The sequence below is a fragment of the Mauremys reevesii genome, linkage group 6 (genome assembly GCF_016161935.1).
Source record: "Mauremys reevesii isolate NIE-2019 linkage group 6, ASM1616193v1, whole genome shotgun sequence".
In the NCBI taxonomy this organism is placed as follows: Eukaryota; Metazoa; Chordata; order Testudines; family Geoemydidae; genus Mauremys; species Mauremys reevesii.
In genome coordinates this window covers 64231616-64250487 of record NC_052628.1, presented here as the reverse complement: position 1 = coordinate 64250487, position 18872 = coordinate 64231616, and the positions used below count along the sequence as shown (strand labels likewise).

Sequence of the window (18872 nt, the reverse complement as noted above, 5' to 3'; positions counted from 1 at the left end):
TCACAGATTCATAGAAGATTAGGGTTGGAAGGAACCTCAGGAGGTCATTTAGTCCAACCCCATGCTCAAAGCAGGACCAACTCCAATTAAATCATCCCTGCCAGGGCTTTGTCAGGGCCAGGACCATGCAGCAACATATATCCACTAGCCCTCATACTGTACTTCCCCTCCCACTGTTCCCATTACTTTGCAGTGGTGGAGGAGCTCTTAGGCCTGGAAGTGAGGATTCTATCCCCCTGCAAGCCTCCACTCAGAGGACCTGTTTACTTAGGCTGTACACTGATGCCCAGGATTTGACCCAGTGTAATAGTAAGTAGATCCTATAGGAAGTTGGTTGTATTTGGAAGTGTTTATCATTATGGTACTAGCTCAGATTGCTAATATCAGTGTTTGTCTGCATATGTGCTGCTGTGATACTAAGATAATGCCTGGTATCATAGTGCTATGATTTCCCATTCATATGAGCTCTGATAGAGTGACAGTTAACAATAGTGTGGTGGTGCTGGAAATCATTGCAGCAACATTTCAAATAATCAAGGTGGAGAACACAATCACCACCTTAACCATACAGTCCTGTTCATTTTTCTGTCCCCCTTTGGCTAATTTTAAGGCAAACTTCCATACTTTACAATTTAGTTTTATGTCTTTTCCCGGGGTTTCAGACACAAGGAATGAACTAAAGTTGAATCCTAGGAATAAAAAGTTGAATCCTAGGAATAAAAAATAAAAGTAAATTCCTTTTAAAAACTTCCCCTGCCACCACCAAAATAAAATAATAAATGTGGGGGAAAGAGGCGGACAGACAAACTGTTACCTGTAAAATGCTGCTTCATTAGTCTCTGCAACATCAGCATTGCTGTTAACTTGGTTTTTCAAGGAGAACTAACATAGAGGGATGAAGGGGCAGGAACAACAGCATGATATCAGCAATAAGTATCATGGGGAGAGAAGGCATTCCTAATGCCTTGAAAAGATCAGGAGGGCCACTGCTGTGATGCGGTAATAAGGGATGCTGCCATTATATTTACATGAACTGTTTTATAGTTCAGTGCCAATAACAGGTCATCAGATACACATTGATAGAAGAAAAAGTGAACCCTTTTAGAACATTTTCAAATGAATAGTGGTCTGTTGGCCGTAATAATGATGTGTAGTTCCATATGTTCAATCTTTTTTCAGTGATTATATCCATGTGCTTTTTTTACTGCAAAATAAAAAGGCTCTTTTGGAGCTGTAAAAATGTGGCTTCTGTTAAGTCCTGTACTTGAAAAATGGTCAGTGTTTTTCATCAGTCTCCTGACTTATTTTAAGACATTTAATTTATCTATACCATGTATTTCTGGAAAACAACTTACCCTGAAAAATTAATATTCAACAATTGTTACTATTACTATTTTATTATTTGTTAAGCACAAATACAAATCAAAATAAGGAAAAATATTTTCTCCATTTTACTTATTGTTCTATGTTCACTTATTCTTTTCAAATTAATGCTCTTTTCTGTCCGCCTCCCTTTCTCTGAGATTTGTTTTTCATTCGCCCCTTCTGCTCATTTGTGATCCAAGCCATTTTTCCTTGTAGCTTCTTCTCTTAGTCTTCTGTTATCTTCTATGAGTGCCTCTCCTCCCTTTTAATGAATATTGTATAGTATTTTGTTTATGTAAATCCAACACTTAGTATATTCAATGAAAAGATCTGGAATACATGTGATCCCAGTGTAAATTGGAGCTTCAGTGCACAAAGGCCAAACTCTGTCTACATGCCATTACAGTGCTATCTACTATGGAATATTTATATCAAAAAAGTATTGAATTGAAGATGACCATATAAGTGAAAATAATTGATTAGCACAAGCTTTAGATAGATGTTGTAATATTTTAGGGCTTGTCTATCCATCTAGTCTAATCTAATCCAGGCATTTCTAATGCACATGTCACTTTAAACCACAATTTAATTAAACAGGTAGCTAAAGTTAGCTCTTAAATCTACATATAGTCACCTAAAGAAGTGGCCTTATTTTCAAAAGTGCTCATCATTCCTCATTTCACAGAGAAGTCAGTGGAAGATGCTGGAGGCTAAGAACATTTGTAAAATCATGCTATTTATTTAGATGCTTAAATGTGGATTTAGAAGCCTAACTTTAAGCATTTGTGTTTGAAAATCTTGTCTGTAGTGTCTAGACACAACTGTAAGGTTTATGCCTGCTTCTAAACCTACTGCTTATTTGGCGCCTGTAAATCTTCATCTTTCATAGCTTTTAGAAGAAGATCCATGAGTATCTGAAGTTGTAAAGTTAAATTTCTTATTTTGAAATGGAGGATTTTTTAGAAATGAGGTATTTGGTCAGGAAGTAGAGCAAACTGGAATATGCCTTGATAGAAAGTACATTTTTCATTAGTTCCTGTGAGACTTAAGTAACTCTTGGGCATCCTCTAGCATTTCTTCTTGGAGTGTCTGAAGGTGGTACTTCACATGTGGTTTACTTTATGTCACTTTATGACAAGAAAAAGTATGTTTGTAATAACATATCTCATGGGGGTCTGATAAATAGTTTGCAGCTTTCCCCGCTGGAGCAGTAGGTCTGATTTTCATACAGTAACTCTTTTTAGCAGGATAACTAGGGTATAGTAGCAAAGAGTATAGGATAACTAGGGTATAGTGAATAGGGCTCTGGATTGGAAGCCAGGAGACCTTGGTTCTCTTCTGGCACTGACTTGCTATATGACCTTTGACAAGTCACTTCACCTGTCTGTGCTTCTAATTCTCTTCCCACCTTTTGTCTTTTTTGTTTATTTAGATTGTAAACTCTTTATACAAGGACTGTCTTTCACTATGTATTTGTACAGGTTCTATCACAATGGGGCCATGGTATCAGTTAAGAACGTAAGAAAGGCCATGCTGGATCAGACCAATAGTCCATCTATCTTATCTTCTGTGGGTGGCTGGTGCCAAATGCTTCAGAGGGAATAAACAGAACAGGGCAATTATTGAGTGAGCCATCCCCTATCATCCAGTCCCAGCTTCTGGCAGTCAAGGGTTTAGAGACACCTAGAGCATGGGGTTGCATCTCTGACCATTTTGGCTAATAGCCATTGACAGACCTGTCCTCCATGAAGTTATCTAATTTTTTTTAACTGAGTTATGCCTTTGGCCTTCACAGCATCCTCAAGCAAGGAGTTCCACAGCTTGACTGTGCATTGTTTGAAGAAATACTTCCTTTTGTTTGTTTTAAACCTGCTACTATTAAGTTTATTGGGTGATCTCTCGTTCGTGTGTTATATGAAGGGGTAAATAACACTTCCTTATTGACTTTATCCATAGCATTCATGACTTTATAGACCTCTCCCATATCCCTCCTTCGTCATCTCTTTTCTAAACTGAATTGTCCCAGTCTTTTTAGTCTTTCCTTGCATGGAGACTGTTCTACATCCCTTATCATTTTTGTTGCCTTTTCTTCCAATTCTAATATATCTTTTTAGACTTTGGGTGACCAAAACTGCATACAGTATTCATGGTGTGGGCATACCATGTATTTATATAGTGGCATTATGATATTTTCTGTCTTATTATCTATCTCTTTCCTAACGGTTCCTAACATTTAGTTAGCTTTTTTTTTTGACTGCCACTGCACATTGATTGGATGTTTGCAGAGAGCTATCCATGATAACTCTACGATCTCTTTCTTGGGTGGTAATAGTTAATTTAGACCTGTGATGGGGAGAGCGCCCAACACTGGCAAAGAAGGGGTTAATGAAGCCCTAGGGAGGCTGTGTGGAAAGTAGCCAAGAGGAGAGGGGCTGTGAGGAGCGGCCAATCAGGGCCCAGCAGGCCCATATAAAAAAAGCCTTAGAGCAGAGCAGGGTCAATATTGCCTGGAGTTCCAGGAGTGGGGACTGTGTTTGGAGTAGGCTGCAACCCTATAACACGTTGGGCAGAGCAGTGCAGGCAGGAACCCGGGGAGACGAGAAGGAGCTCTGGAGAGTTGCTGAGACTGAGGAGGGTGCTGTGGCCATGGGGATGTCTCCCAGGGAAATGTAGCAATAGTGGAGGTCAAGGAATACAGTAAGTGACTGCGGTCTGGAGGGTCCTTTGGGCTGGGACCTGGGGTAGTGGGCAGGGTCGGGTCCCCCCTCACTCGCTGCTGGGGAAGTGGCAGGACAAGTAACTTCAGTGGCCATGTGGAAGTGGCTGGAGTGGGAATTAAATTCCCCTGGAAGGAGGGGACACAGACAGTGACATGGCCAGAGTGCTGAGCCATGAAGAGGACACTGCAATTCCTGAGGCTGTGAGAGGGGCAGCAGACAGATGGTGGAGATCAAATGATGGTGTACATACTGTGGACGAGGGTGTTGGCCTCTCGGTAATCCCCAAGAGGGCCAGCAGGAGGTGCCAGTCGGGCTGTGATTGATGCACACTGTCACAAGACCCCATTGTTTTGTATATATATAGTTGGGATTGTGTTTTCCATGTGCATAACTTTGCATTTTCAACCCTGAATTTCATCTGCTGTTTTGTTGCCCAATCACCCAGTTTACTGAGATCTCTTTGTAACTCTTCTCAATCAGCTTTGGACCTAACTATCCTGAGTAATTTTGTATCATCTACAAACTTTGCCACCTCACTGTTGGCTCATTTTTCCAGAGCATTTCTGAATATGTTGAACAGCCCTGGTCCCTGTACAAATTCTTGGGGAACCCCACTCTTTGCCTTTCTCCACTGTGAAAACTGACCATTAATTTGTACCGTTTGTTTGCTGTCTTTTAACCAGTTACTAATCCATGAATGGATCTTTGTGTTTATCTCATGACTGTTTACTTTGCTTAAGAGTCTTTCGTGAGAGACCTTGTCAAAGGCTTTCTGAAAGTCCAAGTACGCTATATCCACTGGATTACTCTTATCCACATGTTTGTTGACCCCCTCAAAAGAATTCTTATAGATTGGTAAGGCATAATTTCCCTTTACAAAAGCCGTGTTGACTCTTCCCCAAGATTTCATGTTCATCTATGTGTCTGATCATTCTTTAGTATAGTTTCCAACATATTGCCTGGTATTGAGGTTAGGGTTACAGCTTGTAATTGCCAGAATCTCCTTCTGCAGTAAAGACAGATGCAAAGAATTCAGTTAGCTTCTCTGCAATGGCCTTGTCTTTTTTTGAGTGCCTTCCTTTAGCACCTCAGTCATCCTGTGGCCGCACTGATTGTTTGGCAGGTGTACTTCTGATGTACTTACAAAAAAAATGTTGCTGTTAGTTTGTATCTTTTGCTAGTTGTTCTTCAAATTCTTTTCTGGCTTGCCTAATTATACTTTTACATATGACTTGCCAGAATTTATGTTCCTTTCTATCTTCCTCACTAGGATTTGACATCCAATTTTTAAAGAATGTCTTTTTGTCTCTAACTACCTCTTTTACTCTACTCTTTAGCCAAGTTGCTTTTTTTTTTTTTTTTGGATATACGCTAGGCCTAGTTTGGAGGAGGGCAGGGACATTGCCCCTCAAAAGCCTCAGACCAGCACAGAATTTGCCTCCCCCCATGTGTGGCCCCACTTGCTGACTAGAGCTGTCCCCCCAAATGTAGAAGTCAGGCTACACCTATGGATATACATTTAATTTGAGATCCTATTCTGGTGTTTTATAAAAAGTTTCCATACAGCTTGTAGGGATTTCACTCTTGTGACTGTTCCTTTTAATTTCCTTTTAACTAGCTTCCTTGTTTCAGTTCCCCTTTTTAAAGTTAAATGTTACTGTGGTGGGTTTCTTTGGGATTTCCTCCCTACAAGGATGTTAAATTTAATTACATTATGGTCATTATTACTGAGTGGTTCAGCTATATTCACCTCTTGGATTAGATCATATATGCCACTTAGGACTAAATCAAAAATAGCCTCTCCTCTTGTGGGTTCCAGGACTAGTTGCTCCAAGAAAACATCATTGATGGTGTCTAAAAATTTTATCTCTGCATCCCTGTCTGAGGTGACATGTACCCAGTCATGATGGGGGATAGTCAAAATCCCCCATTATTATAGGGTTTTCTGGTTTTTTTGTAACCTCTCTAAGTTCCCTGAGCATTTCACAATCAGTGTGACCATCTTGGTCAGGTGGTCAGTAGTATATTCCCACTGCTATACTCTTATTATTCAAGCATGGAATTTCTATCCATAGAGATTCTGTGGTACAGTTTGATTCATTTAACACTATATTTGACTCCATGCTTTCTTCCACATATTGTGCCACTCCCTCCATCAGCATGATCTGTTCTGTTTTTCCTATATATTTTGTACACTGGTATTACCGAGCCCCGCTTATCATCATCATTCCACCAACTTTCTGTGATACTTATTATATCAATGTGCTAGTTTAATACCAGGCACTCAAGTTCACCCATTTTAGTATTTAGACTTCTGCCTTTTGTACATTTTTTAAATTTGTTAATATTTAGTTGTCTGCCTCTGTGTGATATAATTGAGTGGGACTCTTGTTCGTTTGACTTTTGTCTTCAGTTCCTACCAATACTTTTTCAACTTCGATCTTCTCTGCTTTACTAGGATGTAGAGTATCTCCTTAAATAAATCCTCCCCAATGGATGTCTCTGTCCAAATTGTGTGCTCCTCCATACCTCTGGGATTTCACCCAGCTCTGAGTTTAAAAACTCCTCTACAAAGTTTTTAAATTTACATGCCAGCAATCTGGTTCAGTTTTGGTGGGGTCTGTAACTGCTACTGTAATACAAATAATAAATAACAATCAAATTAATACTGTTTTAACATTATTTATGCCAATTGTATTATGGAATATAGTAAATAAATGCAGGTAAATAGAATTAAAATCTATTTAACTGACTTGGATTTCCCTGCTTCAGGTTTTCTTTTTGAGTTTAGACTGACCATGATCAGGTAAAATATTTGATATATTACTTAACTTTCCAAGCTGTGTGGTCATTTTTAAAATTTACCAGTTCTCTATTATTGTTTGTTTGTATTGTGGTAGGAGCAAGGCCACATTGTACCAGGCGCTGTATAAAAACACAAGTAGACACAGCCCCAAAAACCTTTCACTCTTTAAAACCAATTTCAGACGATAAGGAATAAAGTACTGGGGGGAAACCTTTAGTTTCTCAATAAACATTTTATTTTAAATCTCCCACTCCGTCAGTGTGAAATCTGTATAATAGGCTTCAGAGTGATACACCGAGTGACAAACTTACAATCTTTTTATGTCTGTATAGTCATTGTGAAATGATGGAAACAGCTAAAAGTTTAGGTGAGAGCTCTTTTTGTTCAGAATATCACCAGCTTGAATCATCACTGGGTTTCATGGTCTATTACCATTCAGTTACTAAGTTCTGAGCCATTTTGAATTTTAAGTTACACCTGTGCGGTGTACATCTGCAGTAAGGCAAGTATCTATGCCATGCCAAGAGTCCTAAACCATTGTGATATCAATCACCACCTTTACGCTACAGCTGATTTGCATGCAACAGTTTCATTGGTTGTATGAGAGAGACTGCACATATGGTGGATTACTTGGGCCAACTGCCACCTACAACAATTAATACAGCTCTCCCAACACAACCCTCCCTACAGACAAATCAACACAACCATCCATACAACAACACAACCATCATACACAGTAACCCGAAACACACAAAGCCCCTCTCTGCAGCACACATCCTCATCCGCTTCCTTTACAAATCAACACAAATTTCTCAGCACAATCCCCCTCCCGACACAAATGAACACAACCTGCACACACAGTAACCTCAAACACACATAGCTCACAGCCCACATTTGCCACCTGTAAAAAGCCACAGATCTCTTACCACAACACAACTCCACACAAATCAACACAGCCATCTACACAGCATTACAATCAGCATGCACAATAACCCCAAAAAATCACTCTGAAGCCTAGAATGTCTGAGTCAGTGTGAAGCAATGGAAATAGCCACAAGCATGCTTGGGAGTTCTTTTTTGTTTAAAATATCACCAGGTTCAATCATCACTAGGATTTGAGGTCTTTTATCATCCAATTTTTAAATTCTCAGCCTTTTCAATTTTTTTACACACATGGTTTTTACAGATTACACCTGTGTGACAGCATGGGTTTTCAGCTACTAGTTTGTTTGAATTCAAATTACTTAGGTGTAGCTTGCCAGTAAAGACACACATGGTGTGGGGAAAATTTATTGCAGCTTTTAATCATAAGCAATTAAACTACAATGAACCTAAGCCAACACTGCACGTTCTAATCAGGCCTAACCTGTACCAATGTGCATTGGTAACCCACACAATTCAGCTGCAGTGATTCACTGGGCTTGGCACCATAGATGAGATTCACTCATTCCCTAGAAATGGTCCAACATGGTATGCTGACCATTCATAAAGGAACACTTCCTCCTGCTGCCCCGAATCCATTATCATTATTTATTATTTGTATTGCTGGAGCAGAACCCCATTGTGCTAGATGCTGTACAAACTCAGAATAACCTCCCACAAAGAGTTTACAATCTAAATATAACACAAGAGACATCAGATGGAGACAGACAGATGGGAGAGTACAAGGAAATAATGAGACAACATTGGTCAGCATGACAGGCTGTGATCTCAGGACCCCAAAAGCTTAACTGTTCTCACATTTTTTGTAGGCAGCTTGGAAAGGAAGTTTTCAGCAGAGTTTAGAAGGAGGATAATGAGATAGCTTGGCAGATATCTATAGTGAGCTCCTCCCAACTGTGAGTGGCAACAGGAAAGCAAGAGGAAAAGCAGGAAAGAACAGAGGTACTTGTTTGAAAATTTGACAAGTGGGCAATGGAGGCTGGCATCATTTTCCAATTGGAGGCAGGAGCCAACATCTTGATAGTGAATGAGAGATGACAGTCGGGTGGTGATAGACCAGGAAGGGCCTTAATAATGAAGCAAGTAGCTCATGTTCGATGTGTCAGAGGATGGGGAGCCAGTGGAGGGATTCAAAAAGAAATGTGACATGGTCAAAGCAACAGTCTAGAAAAATGATCTTTGCAGCATCATTCTGAATGGATATGAGTGTGGCAAAATTGCATTTGTCAAGGCCAGAGAAAAGGAGGTTGCAGTAATTGAGATGCGAGATGATGAGAGCCTGGATGACAGGTTTAGCTTGTGGATAGAGAGGAAAGGCCACATTTTAGGGCTTATCTGCACATAGAGTTATTCAATACCTGCTTGCTATTCTTAAATAACTCTGTGTGTACACTCTTATAAGGGTACTTTGATCCTTTTAGCTTAATATACTTGAGAGTGGGCTAAACAGCTTGTACTCAAGACCTGATATGCAGAAAAAATTGGTGAGATTTAGACATAGCCTGGATGTGAGGAGTCCCAGTTGAAGATGATGCCTAGGTTATGGGCCTCGGCGAAAGGCAAGAGTGTGGTGTTGCCCACAGTGACTTAGAAAGGCAGGCTTTGGAAGTGGAGGGAAGATTAAGAACTCTGTGGTGCTATATATATGCATACATCACATATGTGGAGGTGAAATATTTCTCTCACTTTCGTTCTATGGCCCAGGGACTTACTGTAACATTCCAAACTCCTGAGCAACTCCAAACAGCTGCTGTTTGTTCCCCTTCAAATCCCACCCCAAATATGAAATTTTCCATCAGAATTACACAGCCCAAGAGCTAGGACAGGCAAGATTCCGTCCTGCATCAATAATAACTTTTCTCTATATAAAATGTCTGATTTTGAAGTCTGATATTTCACAGTTCTGCAGGGCTAGAAGCAGGAGTTTTATCTTACTGTGAAGGAGAAATTGCCAGCTTCACAATGGAACCTAGCAGCATTTGCCTTAAATTCCCTCAGAGTGTCTTAAAGAGATTTTAAAGTGTTACCATTTGTATGTTTATAAAATCTATTTTGGGTCACTTTCAAATTGTTTATGGCTCTCACTGAGCGCATACAGCGAGATTCAGGTAACTGAGGCACCTGACTTTGCTGCCAGAGAGACATGAAAAATAGCTCCAATAACATTTTTTAAAATTCCCTAAAACATTCCTTTAAAACAAACGTTTCTGTAACATATGTGGTATGTACAGAATATACAGTGATGTGATATAAAGCTTTTATCATCACTCATTTGGGATGACTTGAATAACTCACCTGTGGCTTTGATGCTTATAAGTAATGCATTCATGCCAAACACATGAAAATAAAACATTGACGTCACACTTTGGAGCCTGTCTCCTTCTCTGCACATCTTCACTTACAAAGCAGTGCCCACAAACTCTCCTAAGCTATGCACACACCTGCAGTTGTTGGCCAACTGTTAAGAGATTGCATTACCAAATTGATTGCATATGCATAAAATACATTTTTAAAAGATGTCACAACCAATTTTCACCAAAACTTCAAAAGGTGTATCTGCAGCTGTGGCTATCACCCTGTCATTTTCAAGTTTCTGACACCTCTGTACCTCTTCTACAGCTGTTCAATAAGTCACAGGTTTTTTCCTATAATGGAGAAAGTGTGTTATCGACTTTGTCCTTCAACACAATTGAAACATTTGAACCCAAATTTTGACTCATAAATTTCCTCCCAATCTGCCATCAGACCTGTAAAATTTTAGCACAAAATGTAAAATACTGAAAAAGATATAAGCAATGACAAACAATCCCTTCTTATGGAAACACTGGTCCAACCTTAACTATAGACATCACAGTACACTCTGTCTCTAAGAAAATGTATGTGCTGTAGGGGTGAATTAGTTTACTTATAGACAGCATGACAGAAGTAAGTTTTAAAGGAAGTATTTGAATGAAGAGAAGACTGTGGCTTGACACACAAGGATCGCGAAGGCATTCTCTGCATGGCAGTTAACATGGGAAGAGGTACAGAGGTAGAAAGAAATGAAGATGATATCAGGGCTGGCATCACTGGTGGAGAAGAGAGGGAAGATGAGAATGAATGCAAAATGGTTTTAGATCAGGTCCTACATGAATGGGAGTGATACATTTTAAAAAATGCATTGGCTTACTGTAGTATATTATCTTTTTTCTGTATAAGGTTTGGTTTTTAATACCACAGATGGCAAGGTCATGGATGAATTATGATTATACATTTAATGTGGCAAAAGTAAAAGTTATATCTCATGGTTACTACTGTCATATAATTTATGCTACATCAAATATGGGGAATGCAATGCTTGATTTTCAGAGTTTAGAAATGCTTTGTTTTATATACATATGTTTGGGTTTGGCATAAAGCACAACCGGAATTTTTTTTCCTGTCAAAAAGCTGATGGGGGGGAGGGGCTGTTTTAGTTTAGTTTTGTTTTTTTAATGCAAAATTCTGAATTTTGGAATTGGTTAATTCCAGTGGTAATACTGAGTATTAGTATTTTAAGATTTGTTATAACATCAAGTGTGTGGAGTGTGATCTGTGCCTGTTGAAGGTTCCTCCATATTGGGGAAATCTTTAGCTTTGGGAAACCAACTAATTTATGATCCTTTTGTGCTTCCAGAATAGTGCAAAGGGGCAGTATCATGGGAAACAATGGAGCCTCTGGTTCACATTAAGCTTGCAGAGTCATGCTTTTCTAATTTTTACCAAACCTTTTTGATTGCTTAGCACCACTCAATGAAAGCTAGTGGACCATTTGGCAAGACATACACAGAGCTCGATTGCACAGCCCTTCTTTGGGGCTGATGTGGAGCAGCACTACCCGTGGGATGCTCCAGGAGGAATTGTACATCAGCAGGGCAGAATTACTTTGTAATCCTTGCCCTTCTCTTTTATTAATTTATTATTTTGAGGCACTGAGGACCCCCAAAGGAAGCAAGGTAAATCGTTTAGAGCCCCCTTGATTACAGGGACTAATCTTACAGGTGAGCCCCCCTGTGTGACACCAGAAGGGCCAGGCACAATCTGTCCAGTAAATACATCACTGATTCTGTTTGCCAAATGATCCACAAAGAGGCTAAAATGATGAGAAATATAGAGAAGTGATTAAATGTCTTCAGTGGCAACCCATAGAAATTGTACCCTTTTCTCCTTCATCCCTCCTGAAAAATATTTATTTTGCTTCCAAATGCAAGAATTGTGAATTTTAGAATGATGAAAGTTGATGGCAAAAACTCCCATTGATGTCCATGGGAGCAGAATCAAGCCGTATAACTTAGACATGTGATTGGAACAGCATAAAATGCTGGCTAATAGCAATAACATTAAAACACTGAATGTACTAAGGATATTAGATTAGGAAGGGTATATTTCAATTTACTGTAACAAAGAGCGACCATCTTGTTCTCAGTGTTAGAACAGCAGAATTTCTTAAAGCAATGCCCATGGTAAGGTTTTATGCCACATGTGAACAGAAGATGACTCTTCTCTGTGACACTTAAAATATGTTGAGAGGAAAACTCAAACCATTACTTCCCTTGAGTTATATTTTTCAATTATGTTTGATGTACATATATTTGTTACAGTATTAACAGTGCCCCTTGTTGCTGGGGTAATCTTAGCCCTTGCTTCTTTGTGGTTGCCCATTCTTGACAAGATATGCAGAAGCATGATTCACTGCAGAGAGTTATGAAGACAGATTTCAGTGCAGTGAATTATCATTTTTTTTCAGCAGTAACATTACTATTTAGATACGAAAAGTAATATGTCATGATAAAGGGCTTATGATGTACTCTTCTGTTGTTCTGGTAAATTAGGAAAAAATCAATTTAGGCACTTCCGTACTGGCCTCAGCTATGGTAAATCAATTTACCTTTGCATTTAAAAGATGTAATGTTTATTTCATTTAGAAACTGGATTGCATTTGGTGACATTTACATTATAAGCATAATATAATATGTATAACAATAAAGGACAAACAAACATCATTGTTTCCAGAGATGCAGATGCAAAAATTAACAATCCTGGTCTGTTTTTGTATAGCTGAATAGTATTGTCATGTTTCAAGGTTACAGGATTGAAACATTCAGGACAACAGGAGTATAGATTTGCTTTATGTTATGTACACTGGATTTTAAACATGCAAAATGAAAGCCACTGACTGTGTTCCTTTTTGAGCCTTCCTACAGTAAAATGCAAAGGGTTTACACACCTGTGATTTTGCTGCTCTAATTCTGTGATTTTTTTTTTTACGTATTATAGTGAATTTTACATTTGAAATACCATCAAATACATAATGCAAAGAAGATTGATCACAAATTTAAATGAAAAATTCAGACTGTATATTTATGTAAAAAAGACAAAAGACAATATATTTACTATAAATATTTTTCTCTCAGTTGAAATAATATACCATAGGCTATGGATTAAATCGGAAAATTGTCCTTTTAATAAAACAGTTAGGTTGTTAATAGAGATTTTTGTGTTTTGATGCTAATATTTTATTTTGTTTCTATGGTTCTCGTAACAGATAAAAAGGAAGAAGTTGGAAATCATAAAATATATTTATAACACAAATTCTAGTAGTTCTGTAAGTAATGAAATAATGATGAATTAGGTTATATAGCCCCACCCTGACCTGAGAATAATAACCCAAAATAGACCTTTTTGAGTATAGTTAATACTCCTCCTATATCATAAATAAAAGACAGAAAGAAATGGGAAAAGTTAGCTGTGGTTGTTTATCAATTGATTAAGTAAATTATCTTTACTTATCTACAAATAAAACCTGTATATTCATTAGTTATACTTAGCAATCATGACCGTAGTCTACAGTGGCAATTTTTTGAGGGAGAAGACATGATTTATCAGTGCAAGTTATCCCTATCTGTAATATGTTAGACCTTATGTAATTTTTCATCCCTGTGTCAGCAGTGGAAATTAAGCACATTTTCTGATAGCCAGCTGGGCTTTTGATTTAGTAGGATTGATATTTCAGCCTATTTTGTTCTCTAATTGGATAAATAAAGATATAACTCAATCAAGAAGGAAATATCTATGACACTTTAAAAAAAATCCAAGTTTTGGTACAGAAGAAAGTGTTTTAATAGTTTCTCAGCACAGTTAAGTATGTAACCCAGCATGAGAATTGTTAAACATCTCTAAATAAAGGACTGCAACTACAAATCTTCATGAGATTACACCTCTTTATAAATGCAAATTAAATAAACATCAAATAAAGAGACTTACTCTGATCTCTGTGGGCACAAATCAAGCTCCAAAAAAGAAACAGTGACATAATATTGAAACGCCAGGGAAAATATAATTGCTGATCAATAAAAGAAATTCTTATGTAGTTAAAAAGTTATTACAAATGGCAGCTCAGGAGAGTTTTTCCAACTAGACATTCCTTTTACAAGATAAAGTTAATTTTAATATTATAAAAAACTGTTGCAAAACTAAAAAATAAAAGTTTAAAAGGCAATCTAGCAAAGTTACTATCTGGCTAATCAGATCTATTTATGAATGCTTACACTGATTTGTAGTTATATTATGGATCAACCATAATAAAAATTTGACTTAGAAATCTCCAGTAAGTTTAGTTTACTTCTTCACAAGCATGTTCTTTCTTTTATCTGACCACATGGAAGCTCCTCTGGGATCAGATTCTGAAGGGTGGGAAAGGTAGGAGTCTTGTGGGGTGGTGATAGTGAAGAGAAATAGCTACTTTCCACAGAATCCTTCCCTCCCCACACCCCATCACCACCACCACCCCAGCCCAGTGGGACTTTTGTGAGTAAATTAATGCTGTTTGTCAGTGGTTGCTTACCCACTTTTGTGATCCATGCTCACAAGATGTATGGTGCTCCCCAGAAAGGGTTGGTGCTATGCGAAGATGGAACAGAGCCAGGAAATCTGTCAGCTGTATTGATTCAGTGCATCTCCTAGACCAGGGGTGGGCAAACTTTTTGGCCCAAGGGCCACATCTGGGTATGAAAATTGTATGGCTGGCCATGAATGCTCATGGAAATTGGGGTTGGTGTGCAGGAGGGGGTGAGGGTTCTGGCTGGGGGGGGTGGGCTCTGGAATGGGGCCAGAAATTAGGAGTTCAGGGTGCAGGAGGGGGATCCAGGCTGGGGCAGGGGGTTGGTGTGTGTGTGGCGGAGAGGAGTAAGGGCTTCTGCTGGAGGTGAAGGCTCTGGGGATGAGGGATTTAGCGTGTAGAAGGGTTCTCCAGGCTGGGACTGAGGGGTTCGGTGGGTGGGAGGGGGATCAGGGCTAGGGCAGTGGGTTGGGGCACAGGAGAGGCTCAGGGGTGCAGGCAGCCCTCAAGCAGCTCCCCAAAGCAGCGGCATGTCCTCCCTCCAGCTCCTACGCGGAAGCATGGCCAGGTGGTTTTGCACATTGCGCCATCCACAGGCACTGCCCCTGCAGCTCCCATTGGGAGCATCTCTCATGGAAACAGTAGCAGCAGGAGGTGCTCAAGTACTTTCTTCTGTATACAAACCTGCATTTTCACAGGCATGCTTAAGGAAGAGCATGTGGATTTCCTTTACATTCAACAATGGCAGCATCAGTATGGAATTTCCTGAGCTTTTGCCCCCAGGGATAGGGATTTGGGGGGCTAATGTTTATTATTGTTTATTCATTTGTTATTTGGTATAGTATTAGGTGTATGTTTTACAGACCCTACGTAAGTTCCCAGCCAATGGAAGCTGTGGGGGCGGGGGGCAGCGCACGGAGCCCCCTGGCTGCCCCTACACAGAGGAGCCAGAGGGGGGACATGCCGCTGTTTCCAGGAGCTGCACAGAGCGGCGGCACACACTCACGGAGTGGCCCCTTATCCCGCTCCCTGGCTGGAGCACAGGAGCGGGGCAAGTCCCAGACCCCACTCCCCAGCAGGAGCTCAAGGGCCGCATTAAATCGGCTGGCGGGCTGGATGTGGCCTGTGGGCCATGGTTTGCCCATCCCAGTCCTTAGGGTGACCAGACAGCAAGTGTGAAAAATCGGGACAGGGGCTGGGGGGTAATAGGAGCCTATATAAGAAAAAGACCCCAAAATCGGGACTGTCCCTATAAAATCAGAACATCTGGTCACCCTACTTGTCCTAGACACTCTGTGCCTGAGGGGCTTCTGTAGCTCCCTTAAAAAACAAAAACAAAAAAAAGCCCTAAATATGCTCTCCTGGCCAAATTCCTGGGGCAGGGGAGGGAGAGAGATCTCAGGAGGTCCATTCCTCCTCCAGCACCAGACCCCAGAGACATAGGGATGAGGAGTTTGCAGTCCTGGGATCACAGTGTGGCTGGGATCTTGACTTACAAGATCACCCCTCTCTCTGTTCTAAAGCTCATGCAGTACTTTGGAACAACACTGTGACTGCATGGAGATGCAGGTTTAACTGAATTTCCTTGGGGGTTTTTGGACTAAATTTAAATATGAATGCCCTTTTAATATCATTCTTTGTATTAGCACTATCTATCTCACTATTTTTAGAAACTGAAAAAAGATTATATGGTGCATCTCAAAAGGAAGCAAGAGAAATACTTCTCCTGCTCTTCTGAATGAGTGTTGAGTGTGACCACAAATGTGTAGCACTTCAGCGGAAGGCACTGTACAGTGTCCAATCTGACTTTAATTATTCTCATCCTGTTAAGTGCCTATAGATATTTCAAAAGCCCAGCAAGAATGACTATAAAATATAATGAAGTCTTAAAATTATACAGGTATTAAAGTTAAGCATATGGCTGTTTGCTAGAGGATATGTTAATAGTGATATAGCATATGGGTACCCATATGGGAAAGAACTGCCCTGGCAGTGCTTTGGAGATTAGGCTAATATATCACTACTAAGCAGCTGTAAAACACAGTTCCTTGGTCACCTGTTGATTGTTATTGGTAGTTATGAAAGGTGGTTTTCTATAGTTGCAAGGTAGAATGTAGACCAGATATTTGTAAGACAGAAATTACATATTTATAAAATATAGTGTATTGGAATAGATTCACAAAATGTCAAAGTTGCAAGTCAATAACGATGTGCATTTCTGCATTAAAGAATACATTTTTGTTGCTTTTTAAAAAAAACTATAGAATTTCAATAGTGACTCCATAATTATATTTCTTAATGTGAGTCATGAAGCATTTTCTCGTATTTTGTGTCTTCCTCCCTGTATTCACAACTGACAGGCAGCAGAACCTGTCATGTCACAGAATTTTTCCTGCCTTATTTGTGCTCATTCTTTCTCCTGTTGTGACTTTTTGACCCCAGTTTCTCCTGGAAACAGTAGCAGCAGGAGGTGCTCAAGTACTTTCTTCTGTATACAAACCTGCATTTTCACAGGCATGCTTAAGGAAGAGTGTGTGGTTTTCCTTTACATTCAACTATGGCAGCATCAGTATGGAATTTCCTGAGCTTTTGCCCCCAGGGATAGGGATTTGGGGGGCTAATGTTCTATTATTGTTTGTTCATTTGTTATTTCGTATAGCATTAGGCGTATGTTTTACAGACCCTGAAGAGCTTACAACCTACGTAAGATATATTCATTCTTATCCATGCATGGGGAAAAATGAATACCTGAAGAAAATTCGCTGGCTCCACCACCTGGCACTCTGACTAATCTGCAGTTTTAATGGAATTAAGGGAATGCTGAGACAATATTATGTATAACTCTTATAGCAACCTTCTTCCTGTACTGCACCTTAAATCTTTGCTGAAGAACATCAGACTTTTCAAAAAGTATCACAGAGTTAAACTTTAGGGCTATTGTATATAAAACACTGATAAATAGGTGTTAATAATTTCCAGTCAGCTTCAAAGAGACTACCATATAGTTTCTTAGTAAACAAGTATTTAATGCTCACAGAAAACACTGTAAATAGTATAAAATATTGTAAATAGTATTTGCAATATGAATAACTTTTAAACTGGTATGCAGTAGATCAACTAGTGTTCCTTATACAGACTTTCCCACTTTGTTGCCATTACATGTAAGGTTCCAACATAACATATACACACACATAAACACATTCCCCTTTGATCTTCTCTCAGATGTTTTCTTGGTTTTTATGGATTGGCCATAACATGTAGTGTGCGTCACTTGGCCTCTTTTTAGAGCTTGAGCAGAAAGGCAGAGTTTCAGTCCTTTCAAAATACTTCAGAACCCTGTCACCAAACAAACAATCTGGGGATCTCTAGGAGCATTCAAGCCATTGGGTTAATAGTTCATTGGTCCTCAGTTGCTGGTGAAAGAAATATGTAGTCAGTATCTAAAGTGGCACATGTATTGGGACTCATCTCCATATCATGCATGGATCAGCTACTAAGTCCACAGGACTGCCTTTAACTCCTATATTTATAACCTTTTCTCCTGTGGCTTAGGCTTCCTTCTTGGTAATGTCAGTTTGTAGTAGTGAAAATCACCTTCTACATCTACAGGCATCCCCACTCCTTGTTTTACAAACAAACACTAATGGATTTTCCTTGGAGGGCTGTTTACAGGTGTAGCTAATTAAATCTTATGATATTACAACCCAGTGTGATATGGTTGCAGGCTACACTCAATCCAGTATTAAAGACTAGCACAGAAAACCCAAGGTTCTTTCACCGTAAACTTTCTGGACATCACCCTGTTGTCCTTGAGCCCACTTTTTCCCACCCCTATTGCTGAAAGGAGCACCTGGTTTCAGTCATTAATCCGTAACAGACATCAAGATGTCTCATTCCAAGCAGTGTCCTGACATATCAATACAAATTTTAAAACTGCAACTTCAGAACAGCCTTCTAGTAAATCAAAGATATTCTTCCTAGAATAAATGAGAAGCATAAATGTAGCAAAATATTCATCAGTAAGCAAATTTTGAGTATGTTTTCAGTGACTCTATTTGGGACAATGTTAATGCAAGAGTCATACTAGAAAAAAATTGCTGTTAAAGAGATGTAAAACCTGTGATAGAGATGGCACATTACCTCAGCAGATATACTTATCCTTTTTAGATAATCCCTCTCTTTT

The 18872-nt window shown here is 39.4% G+C and overlaps 1 protein-coding gene across 3 annotated transcripts in view; it reads left to right on the top strand.

Annotated features, from left to right (window-relative positions):
- The window catches only part of FBXL17 (F-box and leucine rich repeat protein 17), a 464738-nt gene that overhangs the window by 368554 nt on the left and 77312 nt on the right, over nt 1–18872 (top strand). The window contains exon 8 of one of the 3 annotated variants that reach the window (XM_039544563.1): nt 194–309. The exons of the other annotated variants lie outside the window; for them this stretch is intronic. Coding sequence (XP_039400497.1) covers nt 194–297 — 104 coding nt within the window. The 3' untranslated portion in view covers nt 298–309. The remainder of the gene's footprint in view (nt 1–193; nt 310–18872) is intronic. 3 annotated transcript variants of the gene reach the window in all.